The sequence below is a fragment of the Scardinius erythrophthalmus genome (genome assembly GCF_964197995.2).
Source record: "Scardinius erythrophthalmus genome assembly, chromosome: 9".
Taxonomy (NCBI): Eukaryota; Metazoa; Chordata; class Actinopteri; order Cypriniformes; family Leuciscidae; genus Scardinius; species Scardinius erythrophthalmus.
The window spans coordinates 13,127,497-13,142,444 of NC_138229.1; the positions used below are offsets into that span (position 1 = coordinate 13,127,497).

The window sequence follows — 14,948 nt, forward strand, 5'->3', positions numbered from 1 at the left end:
GGACAGTTGCAACAAGTTATAAATGGCATGTTTAATAAAGGTTTGTTGCATTGCAAATTGTCCAATTCTTCCTGTCTGACACTGAAATATGGAGAGATTGAATAGCATTTGTAACTCCTGCACACTGAATATATGTAGGCCAATGTTCTACACATAAACAAAAAAAAAACTCAATAACTGTTATTTGATAAATATGACTAAAATAAATTATAGGCTACAATAATATTATTGAAATAAATAATACTATACTATTATAGTAGGCCTAAAACAGTTCATATTTTCAGAATTATATGCTCATTGAAACAAAAAGCTAAAATTAATTAGAGAAATTTAAGGTATTTTTAAAATGCTGCAACCGTCCCTGGGTTGTGTTGCAACCGTCTCCTGGGTCGGGGTCAGTTGCAACATCTGACTTCTTCCATTCAAATAAATACTGTGAACGATATGTGCATATGTCATATATAATCATCTTTAAATGGTATGGGTAATTAGCAGACAGATGCAAGTTTAATATATACAAATTTGGTTGGTCTAGTCCAAATAGTCTCTGAGTAATTGAGAGAAATGCAAAAAGTGTTGCAACTGTCCCCGGTCTCCCCTAGGTGATGGCAGAAGGAGTCCTGCGTGGATTTTATTCCGATAGGGAGGTTGAGGGCTGTTGCTCAGTTGATTGTTTTTTCAATGATGGAGGGGAATTTCAAGCTGAGTAGATTTGAAGTGTGTGTGTGTGTGTGTGTGTGTGTGTAGGTGTGTGTGTGTGTGTGTGTGTGTGTGTGTGTGTGTGTGTGTGTGTGTGTGTGTGTGTGTGTGTGTGTGTGTGTGTGTGTGTGTGTGTGTGTGTGACAGTGTGTGTGTGTGTGTGTGTGTGTGTGTGTGTGTGTGTGTGTGTGTGTGTGTGTTTTGATGTACAGATATGTATGTGATTATCTGTATGTGTACATATTTCTTTTATACAATTATCATCTTTGTTTTGAAATAAAATGTATCAGTGTTATTAGTTTTTTTTTTTTTAGTTGGCATGCATAAAATAGGATACAGAGATTGACAATGTACTGTATGTAGTTGGTTTAACTTCATTCAAACTACTTTATTGGAGTAAATGATTTATAATAGCCTATAATGCACAAAAATAAACAATTATTAACTATTACAGAGGAATGATTAAAATAAGAAATATATAAGGTGCCATTAATGTGTACAGTAATTTTGTAATTTACACAGTGAAGTGCAACAGAATGTGAAAAACTTTAAATAAAATACTACACAGATATTACACAATATATAAATTCCTTATAAGTTTACCTTAGATCAAGCATAGTTAAAACTAAGTACTGGTCTTTGCTGCTTTCATTATTACTTTAGAGTTTTTTTTTAATACATTAGGCTTGTTTGAGATGAGCAAAATCTGCGCAGAACCGATCACCGGTGATCAGCGCGAGATGCATGCCGGTTAGAAATGTGTCCGAGTGCGGTCCGCCTTGCTCTTTTGTCATGCTGACGTAGGCTATGTCAAAAAACTCTCGCGATCGCAAGTCGTACATGTCGGATTCTGCAGTCGAGCGCAGTTGCTCTCCACTGACTGCGCTGATCAAAAGCACGATGGGAAACGACTTGCTGACGACACAGCTTAATGCTCATTGGTTTAAACAACCGTGAAATGTTTGATTTTAAAACTCTGATATCATGTTTTATGTGTATATGTTACTGTGAATCAATATTCCCAAACTATCTGACAGTGCGATCTCTTTGGTTATGCAATTTAATTTTTATAAAAAAAATAAAAACACAAATGTCTGTATTAAAGAAAAAATGATTGATAAACATGTATTTGGAATAGAATTAAATAACAAGTACTTTGGGTGTCTTGTTCATTTTATTTATTTTCAGCAACAGAACTTGAATTCCATCCAGTTTATTAGCAACTGTGCACGAGCGTGAATCCGGTGAATCCCGCGATATCAGTCTTTGATCTCACAGGTGTCTGATCCACTGCGAGAAGAGAGATCTGTCCGGCTTGCCTGCGCTTTTTTCACTCCTCTCACTGCAGCCGCCTACTCTCGCATACATTTCAGGCGAGGCAAGGCGCATCTCAAACAAGCCTATTAACGTTTTTAAAAAATATTGTCAAATTTGCGCATCATCGCGATATGGCGCATGCGTGGTAACCATAGACAGTATATAAACCAGAGCCCGTCTACAGTGGTAACACATACTTGACGTCACCGCGCTGCAGTCCGCCGCAGCGAGGAGTAGCCTACTTGGAGACTTCTGGAATAATCGCAGGAGTAATTTGTCTGAAAAATAAATAAAAAAGCGAGACAATGGCAGCACTGTTGCTGATACTGAAACAAAACTTAGAAGAAACACTGACCAAAGTATTGAGTGAGTGTGCAGGTAAGGTGGATTTGTATTGAACATGTCATTGTGGAAAAACTTACAAAGAAATTACAACTTGCACATCTTTATAAATTCATTGGTGTCACATGATCAAATATTTGCCAAGGTTAACACTGAACACAGTGAAACTGGTGTAATTGTAGTGTCAGTTATTATAAGTGTGCAGGCATCTATAGACAAATCTTTCAAAACCGTGATCTCAAACTCAATTCCTGGAGGGCCACAGCTCTGCACAGTTTAGCTCCAACCAGCTCCAACTCACACCTGCAAGGAAGTTTCTAGTAATCCTGAAGACCTTGATTAGCTGGATCAGGTGTGTTTGATTAGGGTTGGAGCAAAACTGTGCAGAGCTGTGGCCCTCCAGGAATTGAGTTTGAGATCACTGTTTTAAAGGGTAACTAAACCCTAAACCAACTTTTTTTAGTTAATGATCTGTAAGAATGGGGCTTTATTAATGCTGTTCATTGATTCGAGTAACTTTTTTGACATTTGGGTATAAAGTGTTTTAATTCTACAATATATGGTGTAAAAACGTCTGAGTGCTGCCCTCTTCAGGTTGAACGGTGGCTACTGCAGTTGAATTTTCCTATTGGATGTTGCGGTACTGCGTGACGAAAGCGGTACTGCGTGACGTAGGCTGGTTCCAGCTCACCACGCCCTCCCTTGGTACGAGCTCACCACGCCCTTGGATGAGCTAGCGTAGATTTATCTGTATTTAGTACAGTGGTAGGTGTACTGTTGCTGGTTGCGACAGCACTGCTGGACTGCATAGCTTTCCAGCAGACTTGGAAATTAGGCGCCAGTGTTTGGATGCACTTGGCCTGGAAGACCGTGAGTGTAAAACCTGCATTTTACGTGGAATTGCTTTTCCAACGCAATAGAGGTGGAAATGGACTTCTCCACACAGCTCGCGCTGAACAGTGACGCAGTGCCAAACGCTGCTCCTCCTGCATGGACTCCACCACCGCAGCGGCGTCTTGATGTGAGTGATCATATATATTTTAATCACAATTTATGGTTAGGCTAAAGTTAATCCTCTGGGGTCGACAAACGCGTCGGCGCATTTTGCTGGATTTTTTCACATAGCGGCAAAATGTGAATATGCCTATAGAGAGCGCGCGCTATTGACATCAACTCAATAAAACTCATCAGATGCATATTTACGTCGTCTTGCGACCCTGTGAGCAAACTATCCATTTTAGACAGTCTGTCAGCAGGACTCTCAGGTGCACGCCCTTCCGCTCACGGTTCGTCCCCTGTATCTCCGCTGGGGTCTGCCCACTTTTCTAGCATTTTTCAAATATTGTCAGTGGGTGGAGTCAGGCTCTGACCAGGGGTTTAGTTACCCTTTAAAGACTGGCTTCAACGTTTCAAAAGAACTGAAAGGGCTGACTTTTGAGTGGGTGTCTCAAATCCATGGTTTTTAAAACAGCCTATGAGTCATCGCCATTAACACTGTAACCATCTTCCCCTTCCACATGCTCACCCTCTTCCTCCTCTTCTTCATTCTCTCCTTCCTGGCTTTTAACCTGAGAGGGAAAATAAACAACTTTAGTATGAAACTATAGTTGGAAACAAACCTTAGAGACCCAAACAACATTGAGAATATTACACATCTTTACTCAAATCATGTCCTCACTAATTCAGCACCAATTAAACTTCATCTTAACATCCATAATCATAAATGCAAATAGATTAATTTTCACAAACCTCCTCCTCCTCCTCCAACAGATCTCTTTCCTCCTCAGAATCGTTTATCTCTTGCTCTTCCCTCTCTCTGTCTTTCTTGCTGGAATGCTGCAGGGAGGAAGCCTCACCCACTTCTGCCTTCTACTCTCTGATGTAAAAAAAAAAAAAAATATTTATTTATTTATTTATTTATTTATTTATTTTAAGCCGAGACATGCCAGACAATGGCAGGACTGCTGCTGGTACTGCTGCTCTGTGCTGGGAGCTCAATTGCACAATATGTATTGACAAAAAGTATGGACATTATTGCTGAGCTCCAGAAGCTAAAACACATGGATGAAAGGATACAAAAATTAGAAGAAACACTGACCAAAGTATTGAGTGAGAATGAAGGTAAGGTGGATTTGTATTGAACATGTTATTGTGGAAAAACTTTACAATTTATGAACTTACAAAGAAATTACAACTTACACATCTTTATAAATTCATTGGTTTGCAGTATTGTGACATTATCATATTAATGTGTATTCCGTACAGCTTTGAAAACCTCGGTACAAGATTCACAATATAAGCTTGAAACTGCCCAAAAAGAGATTGAAGGCAAGTATAAGGCACATTTTGTTCCCATAGACATTTAAATGTATTAAATATTGTGACATTATCATATCAATGTGTATTCCGTACAGCTTTGAAAACCTCGGTACAAGATTCACAAAATAAGCTTGAAACTGCCCAAAAAAAGACTGAAGGCAAGTATAAGGCACATTTTGTTCCCATAGACATTTAAATGTATTAAATTAAACATTTTATTTGATTACACATTTTACATCAGCCCATTTGCTCATTTCCAGTCAAAAAAGTTGCTTTCTCTGCTGGACTTCTGGCATCTGGAACAGGACACACTGGGCCCACTGATAATCTGAAAATTCTGGAATACAAAAAAGTCTTTAGTAATGTTGGAAGTGCCTATGACTCAAATACTGGTAAGGACTGTGAAAAGAATACCATTACAGAAATACTGTGTTCACATATGATGACATTTTCTGTGATTGCTTTGTTCATGTGCCTACAGGTATTTTCACAGCACCAATAAAAGGAGCCTATTACTTCAGATTTTATGCTCATTCTCATGGTGATACCACAATGGCAGTCAGTCTCTTGAAGAACGGTGAAACCCAGTGCTCTGTGCACGCCTGGAAGCCTGTTGGCAATGGTAATGGCAGCAATGGTGTTGTTCTCACACTGGAGATCGGTGATCAGATTTCTACACGACTTTGGAATAACACCTGGGTTTATGATGATCCAGGAAGTTACACTAGTTTCAGTGGCTTTCTGATCTTCCCCTTGTGAACACCTGAATTTCTTAAAAATCCAGTGCAGGATGTGATTAAAAACACAATTACCGGTATATGAAACTTAATTGTTCCTGTGTAAGTGAACTATATACAAGTAAATTAGAGCAAATAGGCACAACGAAAGGGAGATCATTGTTTATGCTTCTTAGTTACGATATGTTAATGTCTGGATGTCTTCATATTTCTTTCTTAAGTCTGAAGAGTAAATGAGCTAAACTCATATGATCCATCTAAGAATGGGAGTAGTACTTTCCATATCTCTAGCATATTAAATGCTGAACATTTCATTAAATAAAACAAATGTCACAGAATTAAGATTCACTTGCATTCTTTCCCCCAGGTGGTCAGACACCATCAAAGAATCAGAAAGTCAATGATAAACAGTCAAAATTAGACTTTTAAAGCTCATAGTATGCAGTTTAATGGTCAAATATGATTCATACTTCACATCAAATTCATGTTATTGGTGATATGAATGAAAAAATTATAATTAAAAAAAGGTTTTATTTTTATAACTTAAAAGAACATCCTAAATACTTAAGCTAAAAATCACTGACAGCATTGTCACATGATCAAATATTTGCCAAGGTTAACACTGAAGAAAAAAAACCCAACACATTTAATTTAATATTTTATTGAAACTTTCCTGTAGAATTATTCTGAAACAGGGTGATATAAAAAAGACCGGTAAATACAAACATAGATGTTTCATGGAAGCTTGAGGGCCTCCTCTACAGAGAACAAATGTTTGTCTTCATCAAGGTTAAGGGACTTCAAAAGCCTGAAAAGCTGTCATGCTTACATTAAAAATAAACTGACATCAGTGAAACTGATGTAATTGTAGTGTCAGTTATTATAAGTGTGCAGGCATCTATAGACAAATCTTTTAAAGACTGGCTTCAACCTTTCAAAAGAACTGAAAGGGCTGAATTTTGAGTGAATGTCTGAAATCCATGGTGTTTAAAACAGCCTATGAGTCATCGCCATTAACGCTGTCACCATCTTCCCCTTCCACATGCTCACCCTCTTCCTCCTCTTCTTCATTCTCTCCTTCCTGGCTTTTAACCTGAGAGGAAAAAAAAAAAATTTAGTATGAAACTATAGTTGGAAACAAATCTGAGACCCAAACAACATTGAGAATATTAGACATCTTTACTCAAATAATGTCGTCACTAATTCAGCACCAATTACACTTAATCTTCACATCCATAATCATAAATGCAAATAGATTAATTTTCACAAACCACCTCCTCTTCCTCCAACAGATCTCTTCCCTTGTGAAAAAAAAGTGCACTTAAGTGTACTTATTACATAATATAACAATAATATTACATAATTTAACAATAATTACAATAATATAATTTAAATATATACACTTAAGTGTGAATTAAATGCCATCTTTTCGGCGCACTTAATGCACATTAAGTGTAATTAATTTCAAATATATCATATATTAAGTTGAAATAAAATGTAATAAGTTGCCATAGTAATCGATTGTCGAGTTCACACGCGTGATCATAGGTAACTAAACCTATGCGTGTGAACTCGACAATCGATTACTATGGACTTCGACCGAAAAGAGGAAGAAAATACAGGTATGTGCGCTGGCTGAAATAACATCACTTTTATTAATATCTTTCACATCTACTGCAGTCAGATTCACCCGTGATCACTCTGAAGGAATCACTCACATTGGCTGTGCACTTGTAATGACACATCAAGGATGTTAAGAGGCTAAAAGCAGGTTTAAAACTTGCCCCATTGAAGTCAACAGGGTGCAAATTTTAAAAAGAGGATAACATGGTGAAGGCAACACCGATTTTTGTCATTGTTCTCTGTATTGACAGCACTCCAAATTTACAAAAAAAATTAGCTCAATGTTAAAATTGACCGGAGTTCTCCTTTAAGAGTGATTTTTGGAACAACTTAATTGGTACTTTATTACAACTTTATATATACTTTCATAATTGCTTCTAGTGTTTTTAAAATATACTTAAAGTGCACTACAAAATGTAATGACACGCAATTAATGTGATTTAAAATATACTTTAATGTCAGTTAACAATACACTTAAAGCAACAACATGTAACTTTTCAACCTTCATAATATATTTCCAAGACCCTTGTGATAGTACATCGACTTACAATAGGTTGAATGAGACGTCTGCCAGAGCCTGACGGGGTCTGTATCGCTTTTACTGGCACTATGTAACTTCGGGGTGCGGGTAGTAACCAGAGCTCAAAAAGAACTACAAAATTCGACTGCTTTACGGCATACGTCACTTTGCCCACCACTTCCTCAAATGTGGCCAACCAGCGCGTTTGTTTTCGTACGTCTGTTTTCGTCATGGCTGAAGCAGCAGCGAAACGTAAGAAGTCCAAGGTTTTGTCGGAGTAGAGTCGGAAGAGGAAAAGGGAGAGTAATAAACTGAAAGTCAGGACGAGGATCAATATTGGTCGAGCGTTTGCTCGCTGGCGTTAGCTTATGGAGGAGAATTACCAGACCGATGCTGACTTGGCCGTCATGCTTTGAACTAGTAAGTAACTGTAAATTGCTTGCATACTATCTTTAGTTTTTCTAATCTGTTGTCTGCCTGGCTACGTTACGGAAACTATCTGGTCCTCCATTTATCTTCATGAATCAGCTAGTAGATGAGCGAATTATCAATCTGGTAGCTAGTAAACACTAACATGGTAGTTTGAGATGGTTAGGATGCTATCGCTATCATTCTCGTTCAGATTTGAGCATTGCAATCGACATGCAAATCGCAAATGTTTGAGTTAAAATGTTTAGTCTACTAAACATGTATAAATTATGAAAGGGGGAAGATTAATAATATTGTCATTGCCCATATGAAAAAAACCTGCATGCTTCATATACAGTAACCGTAAATCATTTTACGACAGCGGTAATGGACAATTCCGCTTCCAACCTGTAGGGCGACCGCAGAGGAAAAGTTCCATGTTGTTGCTTTAACATGAACTAAGAATGAATAATACTTTAAGCATTTATTAATCTAAGTAAGATAATATTAGTCTTGGTTAGATCATGTTGACTAAAAAATAAACTAATATTAACAAATGAGACCTAATTAAAAGTGTTACCGAACCTTGTTATTTAGCTCTTAAAGGGATACTCCACTTTAAAATGAAAATTCTGTCATCATATACTCACCCTCATATTGTTTCAAACCTGTATGAATTTATTTCTTCTGCTGAACAGAAAGAAAGATATTTAGAAAAATGTTAGTAACCAGACAGTTTTTGGTACCACTGACCATTGATTTTTTTTCCTACTATGGAAGTCAATGGTACCAAAATCTGTCTGGTTACTAACATTCTTCTAAATATCTTTCTTTCTGTTCAGCAGAAGAAAGAAATTCATACAGGTTTGAAACAACATGAGGTTGAGTATATGATGACAGAATTTTCATTTTAAAGTGGAGTATCCCTTTAAACCTTTACCAGCACCAACATTAAACAGGACCAAATGCTTACTCCAGCATACAGTGAATCTAAATTTGTGGAAAAAAAAAAACAAAAAAAAAAAACTGAAGAACTCCAAAAGCACAAAAACCAAAATTATTTGTCACCCAATTTTTTAAGTTGTTGGAAAGTGCTGTTTATGTCAATGTCCCAGATGCTCTCCAGAGTATATGTGAATGGAAAAGTTTCAAAGATGCAGGAAAGTCAGAAAAAATGCCTTGAGGAAAAAAACAAACACAAAAAAAGAAAATTTGTTTATAATACAGATCCAGTCCATTATTATATTTGGCTCAATTGAATGAAAGAGATAGATATACAGTTGCGCTTCAGAGTTGATATACACCTTGCAGTATCTGCAAAATGTTAACAATTTTAGCAATAATAGGGATCACAAAAATGTATACGTTTTATTTTTATTTAGTACTACCCTGATGAAGCAGTTTATTCTGCAAGGTGTATGTAAACTTTTGACTGTTAACTGTTGATGAATGTGTGATGTGATTGATTACCTCAGTCACCAGGGCCACATCGTAGTAGAAAGCTGGGCAAGGTTCCTTCTATTTCCCACACACACCAGGATTCCACTGATTACGCCATCTTCACTGACACTGGGCTTAAAGTGATTAAAAATAGAGAACCTTTTTATTGCTACTTTACAGGGAATTAAGCATAACTTTATCAATTACACAAATATAGATATATGAACCATGCAAACCCAAGACCAATGCAAATTAAGAAAGGTATTCTTACATTTTAAGCTTGCCCCACATAGCTATCTTCATGAAGGACGTTCCTGTTCCTGTATTTACCACGGTTGACACAGCAATGCTGCAAGCCTTCTTCCTTTGGTTTGTTACCTATAAAATATATGATGATTATAGGCGCATGTGTAAATGCACAGGTGGGAATTTATTACTTGCACATGCAAAAGATTCAAAGCATTTAAAAGCTATAGGGATAGTTAGTGACTTGAAAGTAGTGTTTTAGCTTGATCAGGATGTGCTGTCCTGTCATGATAAATCTTGTAACATCACCTCATCAATACAGGTCTGTGATTCCACACCGCTTGCACTGTATAATCAATAACAAATATGAACTGATCCTGCAAAATGAATGTTTAAATCCAGATAAACACAAAAATATTACATATTCCAAAACAAATAGTAATTGAACAACTCTTTAAATACAAAATGAAATTGAACACATTAAAAGCATTTTTTCTAGAGGTGGGTAATATATTAAATATTTATGGTGGTTATAAGATTGATTATTTGTATTAAATGTATATAAACGTCTTCGAGTGTTACAATATTGGATCAGCATTTAGCAAATTTTTAGTAGCTTGTTTAAAATAATTTAAAAAGTCGGTTTAGTTTTTTAAAAAAAATCAGCAACCAAATTCCTCGAACACGACCACACACGCCTTCCTCACATTACAATGTAAGACATTATTAGAATGCAATCATATATACATTATTGAAAACATGATTAATTTACCTCCCGAGTCTATTGAGTTTATAATATCTGCGATTAAAATGCACTCAGCAACTGACATGTTACGGTGAAAAAAAATTAACTAAAGAAAGCATCAAGATATACTTACTTGACTGATTATTTGCAGCATAACGTCTCATCTGCAAACAAACCCAACATTATGAAGCTGCAGACTCGGAGCCTGCATCTACAGTCCCGCACCCAGAGTCCCGCATTCTCAGACCCCTCGTTTTTCGAGACAGCGCCTTCTGCTGTTCGGAATATCGTATAACACCCTTATCCAAATGCCACTGAAAACAATAGGATGCAATATTACGGTCTCGTTTTATTTAAAGTTATCCAAATAAATATTTGCGTTCCCTGCTTTATGCATGTGCCAAAAAAACTCATTGTGTTCTCTGACTAACAAATGACCCAGTAGTTATTTTTTGAGCGTGGGTGTAATTGAAAGAAAATTACTGATGGAAGGGATACAATTACAGATTGAACTATCTTCTGAAAAAATATTATGTGATATTATATTGCTACAATGTTTTTTATTTTTTTTTATTCAAATTCCATTTTTTCTTTCAGTTCAACCTATAATGGTCTAATTAACATTATACCATGCTAACATTACAAAACCTGTTTTTTGAAATTTTGAATGCAAAGCAAAACTCAAATAAGAATAGACAAAACACCAATAATAAACAATTCTGTACTTTATTTAACGATCACCTAAACATCATCTTGCTGTAAACAGGACAAAGCAAAGGAAGAAAGAATTGTGTTAGTGACTTTACTTTTCGTCTTCAATTGCATTAAAAAAAACTCCTCATTTATAAGTCGCTTTGGATAAAAGCGTCTGCTAAATGAATAAATGAAAAATGTAATGTAAATGCATAAGGTAAAATAATTACTTTCTGGTAGGCGAATGTTCCTTCTTTTTTCATTATTTTTGCAATCGCTCTGTCAAATTCCTCGACTTCACTAAAATAAAAGATGAATGCCATTGTCAAAAATATTGTGTAATAATAAATACTTTTTTTTTTTTTTTTTTTTTTTTTGCAAATGCAAATTACAAGCATACCTAAGGTGATAAGTAGGGCCACGGAGGAACACCTCCTCAGCCTCCTGCCAGGATAATGACTGCATCTCATATAGGCCATGAATGATGGCCTGTCCATATAAATAAATAAATGAATATATAAAACATTTCAGTCAATACAAATTAAAAAAAGGAACCCAAACAAAAGGCCAAATGACACATTCTAGCTCACATGTTAATACCATAGACTGGTTAATACATAGTGAAGGCATAGTAAATTTGATTATTAGGCAATTGTATGAGTTGTAAATAGCTGGCAACAACTTCATATCATAGTTAAATTAATATTGATTAATTTTAATACTTACATTTCTAATTTAAGTAGTCTACATAAATTATATAAAGTAAAATAATTACTCTGGCAATAATTAATTCAATTTATAGTTTTAGGAGAAAAGGTCCGGAAATTAAAAAAAGGTCAAAAGGTAAATCTGATTCTGATAAATCTAAATAATTAATGATGACATTCTTTGATATTAACACACTTAAAGTATTTAATTGGTCTACTTTAATGTCAACTAATTTTAATCAAATTTTTAGGCTAATGTTAGCTATCAAAATATTTTCGGGGAAAAAAGGCTAAAAAACATACATTAACGGCTCAAATTTTGTTACAAACTATCTTTACAAATATTAAATGAACTATTCATATGTTGGTGTATCGATGAGCTATAAAGTAGTTTGATTAAAAAAGAAATCGAATGAGTATGATTCGCTAAATAAAATTGACGATACTCACGTTTCGGCTTAAGTTCTTCAAATGTTTATCCGATCCAATTTGATAGGAGGCGCTGTCTCGAAAAACTAGGGGTCTGAGAATGCGGGACTCTGGGTGCGGGACTGTAGATGCAGGCTCCGAGTCTGCAGCTTCATACTACCAAGCGGGAAGGAAGTCGACCGGAAGTTGAAGTCGACCGGGTGCCGCCATCTTGTAGCAGAACTTCACTTGCGTTAGCAATCCCATTGACTTCCATTCATTTTGGCGTCACTTTGACAGCGAATAACTTTACATCTGAGGCGTTTGAAGACTCCATTTGTCCATTTTTTATTTCTAAAGAAACACGACAATGTATAAAATGCTCCATTATCTTGTAGCTTATGTTATGGCCCCGTAGAAGCAGTTTTTGTAAAAGTAGGCTAACGATTGCGTCATAACCACGCGACTCTCTGTCGCACACTAGAGAGATTACCGTATGGACGGGAGGAGAAGCTCGCGGGCAATCGGGGAGACGTGGAGGCAAAATGACAATATAATTAATCAGAATACTTAGCAAAAGTTTCTCCTGCTCCAAGCTCATGGACAGCTCCTAATCACACTCTCCGTCTCTGCAAGATTCGGAAGGGAATGATTCAGATTTCTCTTGGCACAGCTACTAGAAGACAGACGGGTTGCTCACGTGGTCCGTGTAACGCTTTGCTCGGTTTGAGTCTGCGCGTCATAGTCAGGTCCGAATCTTCAAGATTGTGTAACCCTGTAGGCATTTTTGAGGAAAAGTTGTTATACCACATTTTTAGAAAGTTCAATGTCTCCTGAATAAGGATCCACCGTATAACATTGAAATAAGGGTCCCATTTTCTTGTAATTGTCATTGAAACAATAGGTGCATTATTCACAGCCAAAACACTACAGGTGGATAGGGTAAAAATTTTAAGTTATAGATATCACCATAAAACCTTTCCAGTTTTTCACTTACATAGAGACAGAAATTTTTTGTATTACAAGTTTTCTGAAATGTCATGTTTACATATGCAAATGAGGCATACCAGTATATATATATATAATTCGAGGGGCAGACATACCAGTTCGCGGATCTCCCTTTCGGGCTAGCCCTGTCTCTTCGCGTCTTCACAAAGGTTGTCGAGGCAGCCCTTGTTCCTCTCGACGACTGGCTGATCCTAGCTCACTCTCGAGACCAGGTTTGCGAACACAGGGACCTAGTGCTGCGGCACCTAGCTTGTCTGGGCCTTCGGGTCAACTGGGAGAAGAGCAAACTCTGCTCCGTGCAGAGGATCTCTTTTCTCGATATGGAAATCGACTCGGTCGCCATGTGCGTGCAGCTTATGAGCGTGTGCGCGCAGTCACTGCTAATTTGCCTTCGTCAGTTCGAGGGCAAGAGTGCGGTTCCACTGAAACTATTTCAGAGGCTCCTGGGGCACATGGCATCCGCAGCCGCAGTAACGTCGCTCGGCTTGCTTCATATGAGACCGCTTCAGCTTTGGCTTCGCGATCAAGTCCCGAGGTGGGCATGGCAACACGGCACGCTCCGAGTCCCAGTGACTGCCGTCAGACCTTCACCCCGTGGACGAACCTCAGTTTTCTATGGGCTGGAGTGCCCATAGAACGAGTTTCCTGGCATGTTGTTGTATCAACAGATGCCTCCATAATGGGCTAGGGCGCCATGTGTAATGGACATGCTGCCGCAGGCTCCTGGACAAGACCCCAGCGCCTTTGGCATGTCAATTGCCTCGAGTTGCTGGCTGTACGTCTCACCCTGCACCGCTTCTGTGCGTTGCTCAGGGGTCAGCACGTATTAGTCCGATCAGACAATACCGCCACAGTAGCGTACATCAACCGACAAGGTGGTCTGCACTCCCGCCGTATGTCGCAACTTGCCTGCCACCTCCTCATATTGAGTCAGAAGCATCTGAGGTCGCTTCGAGCCATTTATATCCCGGGAGACCTGAACCGTGCAGCTGATATGTCTCTGTTTCGGCCTCTCGCTGGAGAATGGGGACTCCATCCCCAGTCGGTTCATCTGATTTGGGATCAGTTCGGGGACGCACAGGTAGATCTGTTTGCCTCCCACGACTCTTGCCACTGCGACCTGTTTTATTCTCTGACCGAGGGCACGCTCGGCACGGATGCACTGGCGCACAGCTGGCCGCAGGGCCTCTGCAAGTATGCGTTTTCCCCCAGTGAGCCTTCTTACGTAGACTTTGCGCAAGATCAGGGAGGACGAGGAGCAGGTAATTTTGGTTGCCCCGTATTGGCTCAAGCGCACCTGGTTCCAAGAACTAGTACTCTTCGCGACAGCACCTCCCTGGCCAATTCCTCTGAGAAAGAACCTGCTTTCTCAGGGACAGGGCACCCTATGGCACCCTCGTCCCGATCTTTGAAACCTCCATGTGTGGTTCCTGGACGGGACGAGGCAGGTTTGAGTACCGTACCACCAGCGGTGGTGGCTACCATCACTACCGCTAGACTGTGCCCAAGGTTCCCACCACACCCTTTCGAGACCAGGTGGTGAACCTGCAAGCGCTGCCCTTGGAGGACGCAGACCCAGCCTTGGCACTGCTCTGTCCAGTACGCACCCTCCATACTTACATAGACAGGATGCATTGTTTCAGGACTTCAGACCAGCTCTTTGTCTGTCATGGTGGGAAGCTGAAGGGAAAGGCTCTCTCCAAGCAAAGGTTGTCTCACTGGATAGTGGACGCCAT

At 38.4% G+C, this 14,948-nt stretch overlaps 1 protein-coding gene and 1 long non-coding RNA gene across 5 annotated transcripts; one reads left to right on the top strand and one right to left on the bottom strand.

The window, feature by feature from the left end:
* Window positions 1-2,152: 2,152 nt before the first annotated feature.
* LOC308696117 (complement C1q-like protein 4) lies at window positions 2,153-5,767 on the top strand. Of its 2 annotated transcripts, none has more exons than XM_081374511.1 (6): window positions 2,153-2,394; window positions 4,294-4,479; window positions 4,624-4,686; window positions 4,773-4,835; window positions 4,938-5,069; window positions 5,159-5,767. In XM_081374511.1, the coding sequence occupies exons 1-6, from the start codon at window positions 2,322-2,324 to the stop codon at window positions 5,434-5,436; spliced, it is 795 nt and encodes a 264-aa protein (XP_081230637.1). In that variant the 5' UTR covers window positions 2,153-2,321; the 3' UTR covers window positions 5,437-5,767. The 2 variants fall into 2 exon arrangements, with proteins under 2 accessions (XP_081230637.1, XP_081230638.1); XM_081374512.1 differs by lacking the exon at window positions 2,153-2,394 and adding an exon at window positions 3,304-3,379 and having other exon boundaries at window positions 5,159-5,754.
* Window positions 5,768-5,833: 66 nt separating this feature from the next.
* LOC308695333 lies at window positions 5,834-10,646 on the bottom strand. 3 transcript variants are annotated; one of them, XR_014030692.1, is made up of 6 exons: window positions 10,530-10,646; window positions 9,961-10,028; window positions 9,677-9,783; window positions 9,436-9,539; window positions 9,034-9,143; window positions 5,842-6,507 (listed from the first exon to the last, which is right to left on the bottom strand). It is a non-coding gene; the product is annotated as an uncharacterized lncRNA (long non-coding RNA). The 3 variants fall into 3 exon arrangements; XR_014030693.1 differs by having other exon boundaries at window positions 6,063-6,507; window positions 9,961-9,997; window positions 10,530-10,626; XR_014030691.1 differs by lacking the exon at window positions 9,961-10,028 and having other exon boundaries at window positions 5,834-6,507.
* Between the last annotated feature and the right edge of the window lie 4,302 nt (window positions 10,647-14,948).

Bases quoted from the DNA above. Each gene is read 5' to 3' on its own strand.
- LOC308696117 (XM_081374511.1), top strand. From the start codon at position 2,322: ATGGCAGCACTGTTGCTGATACTGAAACAAAACTTAGAAGAAACACTG. The intron at 4,687-4,772 runs GCAAGTATAAGG...TATTCCGTACAG, and splicing joins TGCCCAAAAAGAGATTGAAG to CTTTGAAAACCTCGGTACAA. The intron at 4,836-4,937 runs GCAAGTATAAGG...GCTCATTTCCAG, and splicing joins TGCCCAAAAAAAGACTGAAG to TCAAAAAAGTTGCTTTCTCT.